General features: G+C 34.2%; 5 protein-coding genes across 11 annotated transcripts in view; 2 read left to right on the plus strand and 3 right to left on the minus strand.

The window, feature by feature from the left end:
- The first annotated feature begins 647 nt into the window (after nt 1-647).
- Nucleotides 648-1705, plus strand: LOC108557052 (pre-mRNA 3' end processing protein WDR33-like). Its single transcript, XM_017913428.1, has 2 exons — nt 648-773; nt 1262-1705. The coding sequence occupies exons 1-2, from the start codon at nt 648-650 to the stop codon at nt 1703-1705; spliced, it is 570 nt and encodes a 189-aa protein (XP_017768917.1).
- Nucleotides 1706-2049: 344 nt separating this feature from the next.
- On the minus strand, nt 2050-2439 carry LOC108557053 (keratin-associated protein 5-2-like). Its single transcript, XM_017913429.1, has one exon. It carries the CDS (start codon nt 2437-2439, stop codon nt 2050-2052), a length of 390 nt encoding a protein of 129 aa, XP_017768918.1.
- A 4-nt stretch (nt 2440-2443) lies between these two features.
- On the plus strand, nt 2444-2998 carry LOC108557054 (pre-mRNA 3' end processing protein WDR33-like). Its single transcript, XM_017913430.1, has one exon. It carries the CDS (start codon nt 2444-2446, stop codon nt 2996-2998), a length of 555 nt encoding a protein of 184 aa, XP_017768919.1.
- Nucleotides 2999-4637: 1639 nt separating this feature from the next.
- Nucleotides 4638-7246, minus strand: LOC108557056 (probable ATP-dependent RNA helicase DDX20). The gene is made up of 3 exons (XM_017913431.1): nt 6969-7246; nt 6738-6911; nt 4638-6685 (listed from the first exon to the last, which is right to left on the minus strand). Exons 1-3 carry the CDS (start codon nt 7153-7155, stop codon nt 4638-4640), a joined length of 2409 nt encoding a protein of 802 aa, XP_017768920.1. The 5' UTR covers nt 7156-7246.
- A 2446-nt stretch (nt 7247-9692) lies between these two features.
- Nucleotides 9693-22808, minus strand: part of LOC108557059 (potassium voltage-gated channel protein Shab) — a 140261-nt gene continuing 127145 nt past the window's right edge. For 3 of the 7 annotated variants that reach the window (XM_017913441.1, XM_017913443.1, XM_017913442.1), the window contains 6 exons: nt 22086-22417; nt 19190-19282; nt 16033-16581; nt 12868-13042; nt 11718-12298; nt 9693-10188 (listed from right to left, as the gene is read on the minus strand). In XM_017913441.1, coding sequence (XP_017768930.1) covers nt 11727-12298; nt 12868-13042; nt 16033-16581; nt 19190-19282; nt 22086-22417 — 1721 coding nt within the window. In that variant the 3' untranslated portion in view covers nt 9693-10188; nt 11718-11726. The remainder of the gene's footprint in view (nt 10189-11717; nt 12299-12867; nt 13043-16032; nt 16582-19189; nt 19283-22085; nt 22418-22808) is intronic. The other 4 variants (XM_017913446.1, XM_017913444.1, XM_017913445.1 and 1 more) reach the window with 4 other exon arrangements.

The raw sequence follows: 22808 nt of genomic DNA on the forward strand, positions 1-22808 counted from the left end.
TTATAAATCATCGCACTTAATTGTTATCGGTGTTGCCTAATTAATTAGAGAAGCCAATCTGCCAATGGGAAGAGAATTCGGTGTGTGTAGTATGATACTCTTGTAGCATGCAAATGAGGCCGTGTTCCATGGACAATCTTACATCGATTGTTGGCTGCACTCGCCACGGCCGACCCGAATTCGGAATTGCAACTACTAATCCGTCTCTCCTTCCTTCCTCCTTCCAATCTGCGTTTATTATCTTGCTGATTTTTATGCGTTCCCCCATTTGCATTTTACGTGCCATAAATTTCTGCCCAACGAGCGGAGCTCCAAGAAAATCAAGTATAAATTACGAAGCCTCCTTCGTAATTGTTCTAACAAATAAATTATCAATTATCGTTCACTCCATTCACACACACACACAAACATATAGACGAGTACAACACGCTCGGAGTACAAGTATTTACAGCCGCCTTATTTACCTGGAAATCTGGTATAAGTGTTGCGAGAGCGTTGTACATTTCAGATCTAATCTCCGGTGATAGTTGGACTTCCTTTGAACATGTCGCGCCCACGCCTCCTGCAAATAATTTTTGAAAATATTTTAATTGGTGTGGAGATTCCATGCAATATCTAAATGCAAGCCAGAATCTGTGCCACGCGGAATGGGCTTCTCCTTCCAGCCACTGCCGCAACATCAGCAGGCCATGGTATATGCTCTTTTCGAGAGAACTTTCCCGATATGCTCGATGATAACATTCAGCAACAAGGAGTTCTGGCATTCGTGCGTGGTGATTCCGCTGTTCTTCGATAAGATAGGTGGTACACACTACACTAGGTAGTATTACTATAGGTGTTTGTAACAGAAACCCATGAACGCTGCACAAACTACCATAAATAAAACAATTAAAAAACGATTAAATTTATTATTATCAAAAAGAGAACGAGGATAGAAAGACACATGGTATTCTCAGGTGAGCCGCATCTCGAATGTTAAAACGGCCAGGCGACCGTGGAAATTATGAAAATCCTCAGCACTTTGTGGATTTTATTTTCGTTCACGCCACGGATTTACATAATTATTATTATTATCTGCGGCGCTCAATTTCTCCCCGTTATTATTTATTTCCATTTACTGTCTGATGTTATAGAATCTAGAATAAACAACAGAAATAAATAAATGCGGGGTGCAGTATGATGAGATGAAATAATCGTTAAAAAGTTACATTTGACACGGTATAATTATTGATTTTTCAGGATATTGAATTAACATGGACAGCACGATACCGGGAAACAAGGACCACAAGGGCCGCATGGACCACAAGGTGAACATGGGCCACATGGTCCGCATGGACCACAGGGACCGCATGGACCACAAGGACCGCAAGGGCCACATGGACCACAAGGTCCACACGGTCCGCAAGGACCGCACGGTCCTCCACAGGGTCCAGGGAAGGGAAGCACCGGCGAGCAAGCTCCACATGGAGGTCCACAAGGTCCGCAAGGTCCGAATGGGCCACATGGAGAGCAAGGTCCGCAGCATGGTCCACAAATTGGTCCGCAAGGTCCACACGGACCACAAGGCCCACATGGACCACAAGGTCCACATGGACCGCAAGGCCCACATGGACCGCAAGGACCACATGGGCCACAAGCTGGAGCGCAAGGTCCACAAGGTCCGCAAGGTCCACAAGGTCCGCAGGGTCCACAAGGTCCACACTAATAAACAAAACAAGAAAACATTAAAATTACTTGATGTGATTGCTTGATGATTTCAAATCTTAAATTAAATTTAAGCATAGCCCTTTGCAAAGAAATTTTTATTTAATTATGTTGTCAATGATTTCATTATCACCATTCAATCACATTAAGCATTGCGTATGCGAGGAATTTTTACCTACCTCAAGGCAACAAATAATACTAAAAACGACGCCTGAGCAGAAACTAGAAAACTCAAGATAAATAACATTTATTCTGTGTTTTGTTTACATATCTTCCAAAACAAAAATTACAAGGACGTTATATAAGAATTGGACATATGATGATAATGTTAGCATGGACAACATGTTAGCATGGGCAAGGCATACAGGGCATACAAGGACCGCAAGGTCCACAAGGTCCGCAAGGGCCGCATGGTCCGCATGGACCACATATTGGTGCACATGGCCCACAGGGACCACACGGACCACAAGGTCCACATGGACCACATGGTCCGCAGACAGGTGAACATGGTAAGCATGGTGGACACGGACAACAACCACCGCCGCCGCCGCCACCTCCGCATCGACCACCTCTACGGCCGCCGCTGCTGAATCTATCGTAGATTTTTTGGAATGTCAAAAGAGCAGGCTCGCAGCTCGCATCCGGCAATGTTAAACAGCAAGGAGCTCCCTGACAATCGCTTCGAGGACATTGGTCCTGCAGACCATTGCGGCGAACGCACTCGCATCCAACCATCAAAATGCTAGCCCTAAGCTCCCGAGACTTTGATCGTCTGGGGGGCCCACAGCATGGAGAACACGAAGGCGGACAACAGCCCCCACCACAACTTACCGGTGGCATTGGCGATGGACAACCCGGCGAGGGACACGGTATTCCACAGCATGGGGCAGGGCACGGAGGTGGCAAACAAATCGGTGGACAGGAAACTCCACATCCACCGCAAGGTCCACACGGTCCAACGGCACAGGGTAATGGCAACGGTCCGCAGGGTCCAAGTCCGCAAGGGCTGCATGGAGGTCCGCAAGGTCCACATGGACCGCAAGGCCCACATGGTCCGCAAGACGGTCCACATGGTCCACAAGGTCCACATGGTCCACAAGGTCCACAAGGTCCACAGGGTCCGCATGACGGTCCACATGGTCCGCAAGGCCCACAAGGTCCACAAGGTCCGCATGGACCACAGGGTCCACACGGTCCGCAAGGTCCACACCCATCCATTTGGTCAACCAAATTCTTCAATTTGTGTAAGAGGGACTTCCTCCGATCGCTTGAGCTACACATAGTTGCACTATAAATTTAGAATGTCTTTATTACAAAAAGGATTCACTTAAATTTTGAAACATGAGAAATGTTACGCGTAATTTTGTAATTTTAAAACATTAATAATAAATAATAACTATTCCATGGTAACCAGAATTCCACCAACTTGGATTTTCAAATGATTTATTACATAATGAAACAAAATATAATCTTTTCATATTTACATTAACAAATCTTTCAAAATTAAACAAAATTATTTTGAGATCCTATGCAAATGATTTTTTTTCGAATAAGTTACTCCTTTAACTTTCCTAAGATTCCTACTGAAATGCTACTCATATGTAATATAATGCATTTCAACTAGAATAAGTAGAATTGCTGTTCATCACAACTTAATAACAACTCATAATAACATTTAATGCAACTTTATTTACTCATTCTCTGAGTTTGATCTTATTTTGATTGATATATACATATAAGACTTAATCTAAGATAATAATATCACATAATAAAATATGTTGTTTGGTTGTCAAAAGATGATTGAACTGAAATGTAATTATTGTATCAGATGTTATTACATAATTAGCAAATAATCACATTTACATACTATCTAATTGCTAGTTTCCTGTCTTTACCTAATACATAAGAGTATACAAATCTTAACCCTGTGTAATTTTTACAGGGTAATGTCTGATTCAATTAAACTTTACTTAACAGTGTTACTTCAAGATTCATATTATATAAAATAAACGATACTTTCCAAAAGGTTCTTATAACAATTAATATTTAGAGGATATGAAAAATTAGATTACGTAGTATTATTTTAATAATATTTCATTAAGCAATAATTATATTTAATAACGAATAGCTTCCTCTTTATTGTTTATCCTGCGTGCATTGTTTGCAATTAAAAAAAATACTAAATAACCAGTTTACGTGTAATTTCCTGATAAACAAACGTACTGCAGGTAAGAATGAGACAGCTCAATTAAAACCCATTCGAGTGGTTAAGATTATCGACGACATTAAGATACGTTTCCACCATTCTTTTCGAGAATAATTATATTAATTATTTCTCGGAAACAAATTATTCTCAATTCTTCTCCTTTCATATTCCTCTCGTTCTCCTTTTTCTCCACCTTTGCATAACGCTATGATCCTTATTTACCCTACTTGGAAGTTACTCTAATAACTATTATTCAAGCCATGACAAGTTCTGTTGATAACGAAAAGGAACGGCGACGGCTGGCAAGTCCGCAACTTTAAATTAACGCGATACTACACTTAATAATGTGTTCTGTATACATTACTTCTACCTAGTCTCTATACTCTGCCGTTTTTTCTTCTTTTCTCTTTATTTTTTTTCTTTTCTTGTTGTTTTGTGCTCGGCCACCGCAGACTGACGATTTCAAATTCGCGTGTCTCAAATTTAACATTGTAATGCATCTCCTCATACTAAATGCTTTCCAAAGATAAGAACCGCCTGATTTGCATTTCTTTGTTTTAACGTTAAAATGCTTTGCTATTTTTTTTCTGTTGACTTCATTCCGCTTATCAGCTCACCTTAAATTAGGAAGCACGAAATTCTCAATCTTCGTTTAATTTCATTCTTTATTCGATTTTTTTTATACATTTTACAATATACAGAAAGATCAAAACAAAACAAAAATGAATTACATGTTATATTTGTAATACTGGTAGTTGTTCATCTCTTGAAGATAGATGTTCTGTTGGACGTAGTCACGAACCCCGTTGATCTGTTGTTGCCACTGAGCGAAGGCAGTGTGGAAATTTTCAGCTGAATCAAACTTCCCGAAATTCGATAACAATTGATCGCTGCAGTTATTGAAATGAGCCACGAATTTCTCATTTTGTGCATATTCATTGTCAGATCGGACACCTACAGCATAATCCAACGAAGGAGCATCACCGGCAATGCAAATCTCGTTCTTAGGTTTCTTGTTTAAACTCTCTTCAAATTCATCCTCTTCCTCGTATTCATCTTCATACTCGGCTTCCTCTTCTTCATCGTAATCGTAGTCATCGTACTCTTCATCATCGTCATTGCAATCCAACAGATTGATGACTTCCGGTTTATCAACCACCTCGTTTTCATCGAATTCCTCGCCAATTGCATCCAGCCAATGCTTTTCGTTTGGCTTTGTATTGTAGTCATAAGCAAATTTAAAAACATCTTCGAAATCTGCAGACTTGTTTCCCTCTGTTTTTCCAGTTTTCATATCGTTCAAATAAGACTGCACTGTAGATACACCAACTTGATTGTCACCGTAAAGGTCAGACGTGTATAAACATTTAGCGATGTTCATCAACGAAACGTTTTTCTGGTACCTTTGGTCGTCTCTTTTCCTCTTGAAACTTTCATTTACATCATCGCTAATCGCCTCACCATTCGCCAATTTCATCAATATATCATTTGTATCAAAACCTTCCATGTAGTCTTTATTCTCGGGTATTTTCGTTGGCCCCAAACCCATATCCTCAGATATTTTAATTAAATCCATTTTTTCTCCGTTCGCTAATAAAGCTTGTGAAGTATTATTAGTTGTCTTCATGATCATTTCTTTAATACTACTGGATGATTCTCCATTTGCTAATTTCAAGAGAATATTTGTAGCTTCATCATTTTCGCCTACATTTAAATCGTCTTGCTTCATATTAACGTCTGTATTTTCATCATCTCCTTTACATTCTGGTTGGTCACTGTTTGCATCAATATTTTTCATGTCTAATATAGCTCCTTTAATGTTTTTCATCCTCAAGCTTCTCTCGTCCACGCAGCTTTCATCCACAATCCCATAAATCTGCTCGAAACTCTCAGGTTTAACTTCCCAAAGATCATCAGGAAACGTATCATCGTTTGGTAATTTACCGACTCCCATGGTATTTCCACCAATCATTCCAATGATATTTTGGAATTGCATCAATTCTTTACCTTTCCCCGCTATAGAGATGCAGATACCTCTAGATCCATACCTCCCAGCTCGGCCCATTCGATGCAAATAAGTACTTGCATCAATTGGTACATCGTAATTAATAACCAGATCCACGTTGCTTGCATCAATTCCCCTGGCAGTTAAATCCGTGGACAAAAGTATCCGGCACTTCATATCCTTCAAACTCTGTATAGCTTCCAGCCTTTCATTTTGCGATTGAGCAGCGGATATATACGTCGAACCCCAACCGCTTCTATTCAAAGTATTACTAATACTTTCAGCGCGACTTTGGAAATTCGTGAAGACCAAACATTGTGTGTAAGAAATCTTCGAAAGCAACCTTATCAATTCCTCGTTCTTAATATTGTACTGCCTGATTATATTCAGATGGGTTTTAACTTCCGATACAAAATGTTTAAGTCCCAAAAGTAAAGGAGAATCTATATTTGGCGAGATGTGGCTAGGAGACTGCATATATTTGGCTAAAAATTTGTTCAGTTTATCTGGGTATGTTGCACTTGAAGCTATAATTTGCTTCTGCGGAGGTAGCTTATGATATATTTTATTAATATCATGTTGAAAACTGCTTTCCATCAACTTGTCAGCCTCGTCCATGACCAAGAGCTTAACTGTATTTATTTTCAGATGTTCTGACTCCATTAAATGCCTGATCCGCCCTGGTGCTCCAACGGCTATATGGCATCCTTTCAGTTTTTCAATATCATCCTCGATAGGTAAACCACCAATAAAGTATTCAGTCTTCAAACCTACAAATATATTTTCTTTAATAATAGTTAAAATATTAAATGATAAACTCACCTTCATAATCTGCTCCAATAGATTTTATGACATCACAAATTTGGGCTGCAATCTCCCTTGTTGGTGCAAGTATTAACACCTGTATATCATTATTTGATAAATTGAGCATTTCCAATGCAATGATCCCAAACACAGCTGTTTTTCCAGTTCCGGACTTTGATTTTACTATTAAATCTAAAGAACAACAATAAAATAAGCTTAATTTGCAGAATGCTTGTTTTGTTAACTTACCGAAACCACATCTTCCTACTGGTATGGCTTTTACTTGAATTGGTGATGGTTTCTCGAATCCACTTTTGGTTAGACCAGTTAAAGTTTTGTCAGAGAGTAAAAGTGATGTAAAGCTTAATTGTTCATTAATTAAAATATCCTTTGAACGTTCTTTCTCGCAAAGATTATGAGCACATTGCGAAGACATTATTAAACAATTTGTTAGGACTTAAATAGTTAATGTTTAGTAACTGTCTCTAAACCAAAGCTATTCTAACCTATTTGTATACAAATTTTATTTTGTTTTGATCCTCGTTTATACAACCAGAATAGCAATACATAACTTGGCTTCAATATGTTGAGATGGTGCTGCAAGCACTATTTGTAATTTACTTGTTCATAAAATCTCTTTATTACTTTATAATTTCAACTAATTGCTTTTAAATGATTTAGGTACTTAATTATACTCATAATATGCAATGAGGTGCAATAGTAAAGCAATTAAACATCTAGAGGAATATATAAAATCTGAGCTATTTGACAAAGTTATTTGAAGTAGCTTTAGTAAAATATTATATAAGGATTCTACTACAATTTGAAGAATTTAATGTCATTATATAATACAAAATATATTAGCAGTATAGAAGACAAACTTGGAAACCACTGATTTACATTAATGAAAATAATACAAAGAATACTTGAAATATTGTATGTATTTATTGAAGGAAATAATAACATAAAGAATAGTTAATAATAAACATACGAAATGTGTATTTTTTATTATCAATTGGAACATTACGAATACTAAAAAGAATGCACTTTATTTTGGGGGGAAAGTGTTATGCATTTTATATAACAAGTCGTTTGTATAGTAAAAATCCCATACAGAATACAGATAAATCGTGGTAAAATTGGGAAGGATCAATGAAATATGGCTGAGGGGTATTTAATTTTGCAGAACAATTATTTTTATTTCAATTTAACAAACATTTACAATTCTGATATGTCTAATAGGTCGGGTATGATAATAAGTGCAAGCAACGAAAAACCAAAAGAAACACACAAAGAAAATGGATTAAGAAGAAATAAATGAATGAAAGGGATTTACTGAAAATAAAGATAGAGAGAGAGAGAGAGAACAAGTGGATGAGGCTTGTGTGAAGTGTAATAATAAAACGATAATAAAAGTTATGTAACAAATGTATAATATGTAATTTTAAGAAACGAAAGGGAATGGAAATAGTGAAGTACATTTTTTTTTGAAGCCCTAACCTTCTTTACAAACAAAACAAAATAAATGAGCAATTAAAATAAACGTTTTAATATATAATTAATTGAATTGAACTTAGAGGAATTCAATCTATTTTGCTACTTCTCCAGTTTTCGTTTAAATTTTCATATGTGCAAATGCCGTTTCCTTTCATTATTAATTTACAATTTTTCGTTTTTTTAATAATTTAGTGGTAGTTTTATACATGTAAAGATTATCTTTAGTAAAATAGCAAAATAGAGAGTTTTCAAGCATATAAGTCGGCAGCTTTTGTTATTTTATACATTTCTTAATATTCTTCTTGTTAAATATATTTATCATATAAGTATATTGCAATATTTCCTCCGCTTTATTTTTATTTTTAAATTTTGAAATAATATATATACTTTTTTTTAATAATTTGTTCAAAGATCGAAATGAAATTTCTCTTGCAGAAATATATGCTTCATTTTTATATATATATATATTAATTTGTTTATATAATATTAGTAAACTAGACATTGTCATTCCTGCGTTATGAAGAAGTTAATTAAAGTAGATATCATAAAAGCAATATTTACGTATGATACACTTTAAACATTGTATCCTTTCTTCCTTCCATCCATTTGTACAGAGTATGAATTGACTATTGCATATTGCTTTTACAATAGAAAGTAAATCGAGAGATGTTAATTAAATGAAGAGAGAACTGGTGGGGAATTACGTAATGCGACATGGGTGTGAAGAGGGGGGAGGGAGACAGAAACGATTTAGTATGCAAGCCATGTACACAACAAGAGTCTCTATCACACACACACACACACACACACAATAATAATAATCTATACAGTTTCGTAATATATGCACATACTTTCTTCAAAATATTTCTTTCCGAAAAAATCTACTACAGAGTGAATGTACTTTTTTCCATTAAATTAATTTGCCCATAATTTTCTCCGAAGGGATTTTTTTTTTGTAAAGTCGCCTATAACATTGAACCTTTTGGTGAAATACGTTTAGATGCAGCGCACGATCCGGATCTAAGTCGGAAATTAAGTATAAAATTATCGTTGATTTCAAATACGCTACGAGAAAGAAAATCGATTGACTTTGATTTTGAACATTCCGAGAGTTTTAATTTTGATTAGTGTTTCCATTTCATCATTATATATTTCTTTTGTTGTTGTGTTCGTTTCAGAATACATCGCATATTATTATTACATAGTTTTAATGCATCCACACAAGCACATGCTGGTATCCTCCGAAGGTTTTCCGAGAAACGCCCTCAAAGTTCATGGAACGTTTCCACCAAGGGATGATTAACTTTGAGGTCAATTTCCGCACGTTAGGGGCATACTAAATCTTAATAATAAGAGACATATTACATGCAGTGTTCGTATATATTCATAGAAAACGACGTTTTCGCTGAAAATAGTTATTTCGATAATTAAAAAATAACTGTTCTTTTATTATTATTAATATTATTAAGTTTAATATTCACAATGTTTCTTCATTTTCCTCCTCGCGTTTTTTTTTCTTCCTCTTTATTCATTTCTTTTGCTTAGTATCTTCTTCACCACTAAAATTAATTAAATCACAGACAAAAATAAGCTTGGCCAATATATTTATGTACACTGTGCCATTATCATTCAACATACGTAATTTTTTGACGAGGGACCACTTCGATCCCCGATTTAGTAAATAGTTTAATAGCCTAAACTTAATAACAAACTCCTCGTAACTAAAGCACTCGCACTTAATTCGTTTTTTTTTGATTATGCGTCATCTACCATACATTTTTTTCTGCGTACCTCTCTCTTCGTACATTTACATAGATTTTTTTTTTCAGTTTTCGTAACGCACATCGATCAAGCACTCCAATACCTTAACACTAAATGTAACATAGAAACCATTCTCTTCGTCGTTTTCGGCTCTGTTTCCTCCTTGTTAGCACTCCACCAATCCAAAGCTGCATCTCCAACTCCGCGAGATCTGCAAACAAACCACAGGCATTTACAAGTTATCAAACAAATATTTGTATAGTAGTTATAGTAAAATCTCAAGTATAATGCGCACATATTAAATATCAATGAATGCGTATTATACTAGCAAAAAACATCATTTTCAATATTGAATAAAAACACGTTTCTTTTTATTAAAAATATTAAGTTTCATTAACAAATATTTGATTCAATCCAATATAAAATCACGAAAATTTTTGCAAATTAAAGCATTTGCATATATATTAAAGATTTTAAGGTAAATTAAATAAATTAAGGAAACACACGAAAATCTATGAAAACCTTTGAAAAACAACGAATATGAAAAATATTCCACCTATATCAGTTATGTCATAGATATATAATCTATCAATAGTATTAAATATGGAATTAATTTTGTTCAGAGAGCGAAACGGATATTCGATATTCCGTGTTTTCGCGTTGAACGAATCAGCGGACTGTTTGCGAGTTTACGCGATTGAACGGTTTTAATTAATTTCGTTTCCATTGGAGTAAAAAAAAACAACAAAAAAATATTGTGCAACGTGATTTTGCCGAACGGATTCATTACGTTTTCTGCAACCTGCTTCGATTTAATTAAAATATATACTAGTTTTTACAGAAATGGTAAATTTTTACATCAAAAATTAGTTTGTAAAACTAATTAAATTTCTATTTAAAGATTAAATACTTAAATACTTTTGTACAATACGTGACTTTTCTGTTTTGTACAAAAAGTAAAAGGATTATTAACTCATAATTAAAAAAAAAAGTTAATGAAAAGACATACATAGGAAACATAATATTATCGCTATATCATTCTTTACGTAACAACAATTCCTTATATGAATGATGTAAGATTGATTAAGTGACTGAAGTTCACACATAGTTTAGTTCTAGCACGAAAGCGTACACTGAGTTGAGATATTTTGCGATGCAATCTGTGAATGAATTTTTATGTGAACGAAGGTTGCATTAAAGAAAACTGCAATAAAGTATTTTAATTAAGTAATATTTTTAACGTTATTGCCATTCCGCAGAGTTTATGAAGCTCCCCGTTGTTTACATTTTCTTATATCCACTTAAACTTTCCTATGAAAGGAAACAATCTACCATTAAGAATCTCTATTGAAATTTATGGCTGCTGAGTATAGAAATGGTTCATTTAAAATACTATACTATTTTATTCCATTACTTACATATTATTAATAAATCTGAAGGCTAAATACGCAGCTGTCTTTATATTATATATTCTTTTTTCTTACTTATTTCCTTAAAGTAGTAAAGGTATTATAAAGAAGTTAAGAGTTAAAGTTTATATTTTTTGTTACAATTATGAAAATTTGTTCTTGTATTAATAATAGTGTTGTGACTACTTGGATGTCATTATTACAATTTATAAACTGTGTATAAAGGAAAAGATTTATAGAGTATCAAGTCTTAATACATGGCATCATTTCGAAAGACTTGTTGGTTGAAACCCGATTATACTATTATTAGTAAGAATAGTATGAAAATTACCTGTGACTGCTACGAAGAATGCGGTGTCTTGTTGTTTACAGAGTTGGCCGGCATCTGGACGTTCGGTGGAAGGGAGGTCGTGGTGTGCAGCAACAGTCTTGTCTCTTCCGTGGGTGAATGATCGTCCATGGGTGGAGGCGGTGGGCAAATGTAAAGCGGCACATCAACGACACTGTATTTATTCCCGACCACTTGTTCGTTACACGTCTGCTTGTCCTTGCTGTTCATGATATCGTCGAGTAGGAACAACGGTGACTTCATAGTCCTGTTTTTGTCAACTTCCTGTTGCTGGTAGGGTGGTGGCGGCGGCGGGATCCTTGTGAGCCTACGATGGCACGCCGAGCGTTGGCTCAGGGGCGGCGAGGACAACCTCTTGTTCGGTGAGTATTCACTTCCGGATCCGACGTCCAGACTGGTGTTATCCGAGATGAGACGTTCGCTCTCCGGATCTGCGCTCCGGTATCCGCTGCTATCCGACTTTTTCAATATAGACTTTGATCTTCGGTGGTGATCTAGTTGCGGGCTCGCTCTGCTATCAATCGAATCTACTGACAAAGACGATTTACTTCCACAATTCTTCCCTAAAAAGAAACCAAAAACAAAATGCACACGTATACTTATAGATATACGTAAGATGATAAAAATATAACAATTGTGCAATGAACAAAAGAAATCATCCTCACGTGCTTTCAATCGATTTAAAAATAACTACATTAGTTAGCTTAAAGTACTAACGTCAATATTAAAAAATCTTATTAAATATCGTTTAATGAATAACTTCAGTAATCGCAATTACTTTGGAAAGCCTTAGTAAATTTATCTAACTTAAGATATCTGGCTATATTTTATAGTTTTCATAGTTTCTTACTTGATTCAAACTTAACTTACTAAGTAACTTCTAGTTTTTTTTACATTTAACATACAGAAATGATCAAACTTCTTGAAAAAGTATTGGCGTTGGTGGGTAAGATAAGAAAGGTTGAGAGGCACTGGTATAAAGTTATCTTAATGGGTGGATTTGATTGGAATCGCGTGCGGAAGCGGCATATCATCGCCTCCGTTCCCTCCCTTCGGAATTATTTTATCGAGTCGGTGGGAAATGAAAGCAATTCCGAACGTGACCGGAATATAAAGAAGCGCCGATCCCTACCTGTTCTGGATCCGCCCAAGTTCTGGATGCCGAAGAGATGTTGATTGATGATCCGCGTCGCCGATGCCAATCCTCTCGTCGGAATGAAAGAAGTCCTCTTCTTCTTCTCCAGGCTCTCCTGCGAGTCCCTCTCGAACGCATCCCCGAACCTCGTCTTCGGACGACTGCCGTGACTCTGGTGTAATCAAAGGAGGATTAATTAATAAGTGCAATTCTCTTGGGTCTGGAGTTGGAAATGCGTGCGTGAAGGCCGTTTATAATCGTATGGATTTTCCGAAAGATAATGCCTCTTTGGGCTTAGGGTGGTTATGGCGCGAGGGTGGTTGTCGGTAGAAAATCCACCTCGACTGTACTATACATAGAATTCCGTTTGAATAATTAGGGTTTGGTAATATCTAGGTTAAATACTGCACACACACACGATGCGAGCTGGATAATTATCGACGTTTTAATCTATTCCATGCGCGCTATTCCTTTCTTGCATAGTCATCCTTCCTTTTTCGTCTTCCTTCTTCCTGCACGTCCATTTCCAGAGACCAGCGTTTCCTTGATTGATTGAGCGCCAAACAACAATTGGATTGAGGCCAGACGAATTTACATCTAATGGACCTGCACTATCCGCAACAGAGAGTGCGTTTCTTAAAGGTTTACATAATGCCCCACCTCGTGCGGTCGGGCATAACATGTTGTTGTTATAATTCCTCCACTTTTTATAACGACTTCCGAAAATTTGTTTTCCTTCGATCGACCGTACACAGATAATGGACTGGGTTGGGCACGAAAGCTTCCAATCCAACGTCAACTACATTTCCGTAAATAACAACTTCATCGAAGCATCCGACGTATTTGTCCCCAAATATCATTAAAAAATAAATACGGAATTTCTAGAATCGCAGTAAAAGTTTTTTTTTCTCATTTATTTTGTACCTTCGACGCATTGCAAACGTTCGTAATTAAATTTTTAATTACACCGTTTTTTTTTTTATCTTGAAAGCGCAGTAATCCATTCGTAATTTTTCTGATTGCGGTAAACTGCACTCTGCAATGTGCAAACGATAAATTCTTTGACGCGCGATTTACAAAATATTAGTTCATGATAATTATGTTTGCACAACATAAACACGTATTCTCCATAAACGGCATACAAATATATTCCACAGTTAGCTTTATGTTTTCCTATTAGTTGCGCAATGATAAGCTAAATATTTGCGAATTAGATGCCTTTTCCTTGTATATTATTGTAATACTAATAACAAGTTTAATCCGTTCCAAAATTTCCGGATTTTTACTCGTATAGTAAAACAAGTTTTCCCATATAAACCAATGTAAATTCCGTTAATACGTTCCATGCCGGAGAAAAAAAGTATAACTTGGTCTCGATTTTTTATGATTTTGCTTTGCATATCTATGGTTATTTTTATATTTAGCTTTTTATTCGGAGAAATGCCAGTGTTATTAAATTTTGCACAAAAAAAATCACAAATAACATGTCTGAACACAAGTTTGAAAATTTTGTGATCACAAACAACACTAAGTTACAACTAGAATGACCACTAACACCAGATACTGTTTATACTGTTTTCTAAGTGAAGTGAGTTTATATTTGTTTATATTACTTGTATCAATTCGGGGACTTGGTGGAGGTTTCTTTAACTTTTAATATTCGTTTATATAAAAAAGCGAACATAGTACACACTATGTTATATATTATAATAATGGTTGGACACAATATATTTGTGTTTTGCATTTACAGCAAACACAAATTATATTTGCAAAGTATAGTCCACTTTAATCAAAGATGACAAAGAAAATCGAAGATGGTCAATATATTAAAAATACACATATTATGTGTATAAGTTTTGAAAATGATGTGGCAAGCACACAATCCGAGACTTCTCTTCTCATCGTCACTCGTTATGCGAAACGTTACTCGTTAAGCGAGTCATTTTTCGTATAATTTATTTAGTTCGTTAAGCGAAATACTCGTTATGCGAAGTGCTCATTAAGCGAGGTTCTACTGTATTTAAACGAACTTAAATAACATGTAATTATCATCATGAAACCATCATCATTTTCGTTACTCTCTTTACATTAGTTAATAAAATTATATTTAAACTAATTTCATCTTCCTTAATAGTAGTAATTCATTACATTTTATATAGTTTTACATCACTATTACACATCCAAAATATTCTTAGTTTATTAAAAGAGAAATTAATATTTGTTTTTTTTTGTAATATTTTAGAAAATTTATTATATTTAATTGATAATAATTTGAAAACTTTTGATTTTCAATTGAGAACATTATTTTAAAATTATTTTTCAGTGAAATATATAAAGTATAAATAATTATGATGAAATGTCGATTTTCCATTTCCCATTGTTAGTTCTCATAACTATTAAACCACGCAGAGAAATTAAATTAATTATATATTTTTTTTTAGTTCCTTTCTTTATAACAAATGCTTGTTTTTTTCTAAATTAAAATAAAGTGTAAAACATCTAACTATATTTAGTGCTATAAACTATAATTGATTTATTCTTCTATAATAAATGCATCTTTACATTATAATAAATGTAATATTAAGAATATCTTAAATGATTGCTAATAAAAATAATAATAGAAGTTTGATCCTTTTATTTCTCAAATTTTTATATTAAATATAAGTTTTATAATAATATATTGAATTAGTTACCGAAAGAATAAATATGTTTTTAGAAAAGTTTGATGAATATAAATATGTTTTAGAATATTCTCATAACGAAACTTTATGTATTAATAATAAAACTTTTCCTATCAATTTAAGCTAGACATCTTCCTAATGGTTTTGTAGTGTAAAATACTGTTACCATAATTAGATTTTACATTTACATTTAAAGTTTGATGAAAAGTATTAATGATTATTAACGACGTAATTATAATAATTTGCATAGAGAATAAATTTGGTATATATTGTAATGATCCTGATGTGTATGCAAATATAGAGATATTATCATTTACATATATTATACTGTTCTAATAAAAAATCTAGCAAAATACTTGAAATATTGCAGGCAATTACACTTTTAACCTAAACTAATCCTATTTGCTTATCTAATCTGGATGGGATTAACTCATTGAGAAAAAAAGGAAATCCTGCAAAAACCCCCCAAAGAAAAACGTACCTGTTGGAATCGTGTCCGGCGACTTTGCTTGGGTAAGGGCGATTCGTTGAGGCTGACTCTGCTGCCCCTATCCAGGGCCGAGAACTCCCTGTAATGGTCATCCATAGGTGACGTGGCTAAACTCCGGAGAGCCGTATCCCCGGAAGCCGATTTCTTGACACCAGCAGGCCGTACCGTGGCCGCCGGAGTCGTCGTAGCTTCCGGACTATTCTCTCCGCTCTTGTCCAGAGGATTCACATAGAGATTGCTATCGATGGCGCAGCTCGGATCCGCCACTTCCGAAGTAAGATCACCTTGCGAGTAGAACGGATGCGTGTTGCAGCTGGCAAACGTGTCCGAGCTGTCCATGCTGCCCATATCTCCGTTGTTGTTATTATTGTTGTTGTTGTTATTATTGTTGTACTGGAAGAGTGGCTTCGATCTGGCGTCCATCTCCGCGAAGGCCGCAGCCTCCCCTTTCAGCGTCCTCATCTCCAGGCAGACGGGGTTACGGAAGTCGCTCGTTGCCAGTGGCATTAAGTTTTCCGCGTCAACGAACTCTTTGAAATCCTGCGGAATTACCAAACTCACAAAAATGTATTCCGAAAACCCGATGTATTTTAGAGATGATGCCCCTAAAACCTGAACCCTCTATATGTGTATGTATATAGGTTTTTTTTTTTCTTTCTTTTACTTTACAATAGTCTCTCTTTTAGGGAGCACCTAGATGTGTTCTTGTATCTCTAAAGATAACTCGTTTACGTAATTTGCAAGAGTAATTAGAGTAAACTACCAGCTATAGTTACACGTGCATCGTGTTGAAAGAATAAAAACAATAAAGAAGTGTAGAAAACTCGTCATTTAAGCTATATATATAATTGGTTAACTAGTAAGAAATAAATATTTTCGTGCGTGCAATGGTGATATTTTTTAATCTCTCAACTATAGCGTGCAATATTCAAAAAAAATGTACATATTACAAACCTTCGTTTGAAACTCATGCCACTCTATAAAATCAATTTACTTTTCGGCTCCGACACGTTTTCTCGACCATCTCTAATTTATTTTGTACAATGCGGTGCTCTCTAGAAACAATAATTAGCCAACCTGCTTTCAACATTTCCCGACTTTTACTTCTGTATTCTTCAGTTTTAGCGTTTGCCACGTACATACAGCACATCTCAAAATAAACAACATATACACGCTTCATAATAATTAATAACTTGAATCTCTATCAAACACAATAATTTAATAACAGTTATATAACTTTCTATAAATTAAATTTAGTTTCTATCATAAATTTGAAAACAAAAGTAATTAAAAGATCTTTTCTTTTCATATCAAATATTTTTGTACTAATTATTTATATGATATTGGATCATATTTCTTATAATATAAAATATTGTTATATTTCTATGATATTTATCCAAACAACAATAAATTACCGTGACAAGAAAATATGATTTTGAACAGATAAAACAAAGTATTATTATTAAAACATATCTCATCATATACAGGGTGGCCCAATTGAACTGAAACTTTCCAGTTATTTATTTCAAATTGGATTTTATTGAACCAAAAGCAAAAAAAATGTTGGAAAACAATTAATTTTTTTGAATTCGACAATCGAGTTACACGCTGCACGAATCTGAACCTGCGGAATCTTCCTCCATTCACGTAAACAATAAAATCAGCTATCATTAGGCAAAATATGGACACAACATTGCCAACGGTTCGAAAGTTATAGCAGTTTTAAGTTGGTTGCAGTACAACTGGGCCACCCTGTACATTAACTTTGATCAGTAAAAATTCTTATGGTATTTTGTGTAATTAATAAAAAAATAATGATTTAATTGTTTTACTATAACTTTCATTTTGTTGTTGTTTAATTTCTTATTTCATTTCAATTATTAACCATTTATTATTAGTATCGAAATCAGAATCAACAAAAAAACTTTTGTACTCAATTTTCTTGCATTCATATTATTATAATGTTTGCTTCTGTATAAGTTTAATTGAATTTTAAATCATTTCAGTAATAGATATAACCAAATTATGTATAACTCAATAAGATAATTCTCTAGAATGTAATAATAAGTATTTTAAGTTATATAAATTGAACTACTCAAAGTTGTATACAAAATACTTCACATATACTAGTTTATAAAATTATTGTATTACTATCGGAGACTCATATTATGAATCACCAATATAAGTATAATTCATTTATTTGAGAATCTCTGTATTCATAAAGAGAAAATTAAATCAAATAACTAAATAAATAATAAAGAAAAAACTAAAAGAAAACTATTAAATAATCTTCGCTTTCTTGTCTTCGTAATTGGTTAATCGCTTCGTTATCGTCGGTTAAATTTTATTTTTCTTTTGTCTGTTTATCAATTAACTCACCTGTAGTTGCATCGAGCATTTCAAAAAGTCGTAGCTACACGCTTTTGGTTTGTAGTGGAATGCATTCCCCTCGACACGGTCCCTTGCATTCCTGCAATTTTACCACCAGGCTTACGTCTCGAACGCAAAGAAAACAAAACTGCACGACGACTCGTCATGAGTAAACGAAAGAAATGAAACGAAATGATAAGACACTCAAGGAAACAATAAATAACAATAAAAAAATAACAAAAAATAAAACCAAAGAAGAAACGAAGGATTCTCATTAACAAAAGCTTCTTGTTACATCGTGTTGTTATTATAAGTTGATTTGAGTAATATTCGTTGTTGTTGAATAGTGAAGATAACATCGTCATCACCTCTTCAGGTTCAAGCTAACACACACACATAAGGAGTACAGTAACCACAATAATAGTAACGATAACAAACAAACAACAACAACAACAACCACATGCCCCATGCAAGCTAAATGAATTGCGATATTTTATGTGAGTCTTCCTTCAACAGGATGTTCGTAATTTGACTATAATCGTCGTAGTTGTGACAACAAGAAAGAAAAAAAAGCGCGCGCTTCGTACGTGAGACTCATTGTCGTTATATAAATATTTCTCTGCATGATCAAGTTGTGAGTTGAGAGAAGATGAGTCGATGTGAGTGAAAAACGAATAAACAGAGGTGAAGGAAAATATAACGAATAGAAATAATATATGTAAATCATAGTTATAAAAGCTCGCAATGAATTATAAATTAAATAGTAGGGCAATACTACCTTCGAGGTGCAAAAGCAACATTCGAATTCGCTAGGAAATTCGTCGATTTTCTCGATCTTATTCTTGTTGGGATCAGATTTTTTGCTGTCCGCCTACAAGACAGATCGAACACAGGAGTAGCATAGCATAGAGAGCAAAGAGAAATAAACTAAATGGGGGAACTCAAATGGGTTTTGGGGGGGCGGTTTTTTTTTATATATTGATGGCAAACAAAATCAAAGTAAAATAAATAAAATGTTAATTCAAATTAATCTTACTGCGGTCTCAATCGGTTATCTTCGGTTAAATGTTATACACAAACTTCAGCACGAACGCGAATTATTCAAAATACACTTTAGAAACTTTCAACAGCAATAACTTTCAAAATTTTAATCCAAATCATTTTCAAAGTAAATTCTTTAAAAATGCTCATATTATAATTAAATTTACATCTAAATCGTAAGTAAACCATTATTATATAACAAAATATCATACGCAGTTATCGCAGTTGTTAATTTAAGATCGCTTGCTTTTCATAAAAGTAGCGTTTTGCAGAATTTTCATGTCAATATTTATATCCTTTCATAATTAATATTTGTATCACTGAAAAAGTGCATTTAACACATCACTCAATAAGTCTCCGATCTGACACATATATGAGGTATACAATTGATAAGCCCACATGATTTCTGGATAGTACCAACCTTCAAACAATACGTGTCAAAATTTCATGACATTCTGACAATTAGTTTACAGTTTACAGTGGTTCTAGTAATACAGTTTTGTATTTTTCAAAACAATGGATAAAAAAGAATTTCGTATGTTGATTAAATATTGTTTTTTGATGGGGAAAAGTACTGTTGAAGCCAAATAGTTTGATAAGCATTATAGAGACTTTGCATCAGGGAAATCAAGTATTATTGAATGGTATGCCTAAAATCGGCAGTTGTTCCGGATTACATGATAACAGTTGACAAAATAGTTTTCAAAGACCGTAAAGTGATATTGCGTGAGAAAATTTGAGCAACTAGTAAGATTCTTGCATTGGTATATGACAATGGATGAAACATGGATTTATTACTACACAGTTGAATCAAAAAGGGAAAGAAATTTGGCTCAAATAAAGAAACTGAGGCCTATTTTGAGAGCAAAGACAAATCGTTCTACAAAAAAGGCATCGATAAATTAAAAGAGAGTTTTTCTTAATTAGATCAGAACATATTGATTGATGTGTTAATTATACAAAACAATGTAAATAAATTGAGAATATACTTTTTAGTTGCAAGTAATATGTTTTAATTATCTTGATAATAATTTTTCAAATATATATATTTAAGGTATTTAATTTGATGATTAAATAACATTTTGTGTAATTCCCTAATAGTAAACTTAAATAATTTACTAAATGCTTTCTGTAAATTAATAATGTATTTCCTGAACACTATCATTTGATTACATTCCGGTATAACAGCGTATTTATACGGTAATAACAACCCGTCGATTCATATTTGTATGCAAACCATTTACGAAGTGCACATAAAACCCACTGAACAACCGATCGAGTTCGCTCCTAAACATCTCCGAAATTATATTTAACCGTCGTCCCGTATTTTCAGCGAAATCCGATATTTACTGTGCAAACTGAAAATGGCTGTTGACCCACCACTGAAAACGGCAGTCGCTTAATATTTTCGTGACCGGACTTAGCCTTTCATTGCAAAATCAAATATGAAAAGCGGAAAGCGTAGAATTACAATTATTACAATCTGCAGTTCGCAAATGAGCTGATCAAAAAGTTCGTTCGCGATAAATGGGTTTACAGACAGTCTAATTAGCAGAATGAGCAAAGAAGTCAATGGGTGAATGCAAATGCGTCTTCAATGAGATAAGTTGTTGCTGCAAAGTTTCTGAAGCGTAATTCGTTTGTGATTTGAGGAGGAAGCTACGTCAATGGTAATAGACATGTTATATTGCAATACATTTGCTAAGAGTGGATCAAATATATATATGTATGGTTGTAATAAGGCATTCGACACCAATAATCAATTCACTGAGTATATGCAATGGCATCACAAACATGTTCATGTCTTCATGTAAAACAATAAATAATAATAAGAACAAGTGACTGAGGTGTCATTAGATCGTTGCACATGAAATAACGCATTGCATTTTTAATGTAACCATAATTAAGAGAGTTGTCATTTATTTTTTACTTATGTAATGATTTGTAATTTGGTAAGCAAAAAATATTAATTTACTTTATGTATATTTTTAAAATACTTGAATCCAAAAAAAATTTTATAATAATCCAGGTTTTGTTGATAATTTTTTTATTACAAAAGTGTATTATATATTATTAATGTACTAAAATATAAAGTTTTCTATATAAGAAATACATCAAAATCTAAAAATTGTATTTGAATGATAACAAAATAATTAATTAAAACATTAAAACATTCTATTTATTTTTAAGTTTTTTATGATTTAAAGTAGTTTGAGTAAGTATTAATTAAAAATTTATTTGATAGTAAAAATATTGAAAATAATGTAATCAAAATTTAATAGTAATATCGTAATAATCAATATAATTTGATAGATCATATTTGATTAAGAAACTTTATAGGAAGTTTCGGTAGCATTAGAATATACATACATAATTGAATGCACCACATGGATGAAATCAAAATTGAGATGTAACTTAGTTTGTTGCAATGTAATAACTTCGAGTGATATTATGTTGAATTGTATAATTATTCAAATTAAGATTCAATTGAGAAATACGTATTTTTTTTGTACAACGAGCTTATGAAAGTCCTCGGGGAGAGTAGAAATTTAGTTTATTTAGAAGTACAAGATAAATATAGGTTTCATATTTGGTAGAGTTAATAAATAGAAAAGGTATATTTGAAAACTTACCCCTGGCGATATGTATCCTTTCGGCGTGGGTGGCAGAAGGACGGTCTCGTCCTGGGCGAGCGGAGCCATAGCACAGGTCTGCTGCAGCTGCAGCTGTTGCTGCTGCTGTTCCTCGGGCGGCGCGAGGTCCAGGAGTCGCTTCTGGGAGACTGGTGAAACTGGAACTGGAGGTCCATCATTGATTGGAAGACAGGGAGTTTGGGAAGAGTTGCTACGTCTATGTCGGTTTGATAAAATATCGTAGTTTCGGTAACAACCCGTTTGCGATGGATTTCGGCCCGTCGTCGAGTCCCCCTCGGTACTATTCCCGTCGAGGTGTGATATGTTGTGGCCTGACGATAACACTTTGGGTCAGCAAATCTCTTGCCATTCATCGAAACCAATCATATATATTTTTTTTCTGTTATGTGCTTCCACACACGTATCTACTCATGTATACATATGCAGCATGTGAATTGCCATACGTATAAATAGATAGATAAGTCGTTGCCATTGCCGGTAATTTGCGCCCCCAAGATTATATCAGACCAGGAAGGAGTTTGGTTGTGGTTGTAGGTGGTTGGTGGTGGTAGTGTGAGGAAGAAATAAAATTGTAACAGTAGAGTTTCCAACAGGAACAAGAACGGAAAACGAGTCCTGCGCGTGTGTATGTGTGTGAACTACTTCATCTTGTTGTATAATAAATATATAAGCTAATAATTAGGTAGTAGTTGTGTAGGCACG

Source organism: Nicrophorus vespilloides, unplaced genomic scaffold (genome assembly GCF_001412225.1).
Source record: "Nicrophorus vespilloides isolate i.1.1-1 unplaced genomic scaffold, Nicve_v1.0, whole genome shotgun sequence".
Lineage (NCBI taxonomy): Eukaryota > Metazoa > Arthropoda > Insecta > Coleoptera > Silphidae > Nicrophorus > Nicrophorus vespilloides.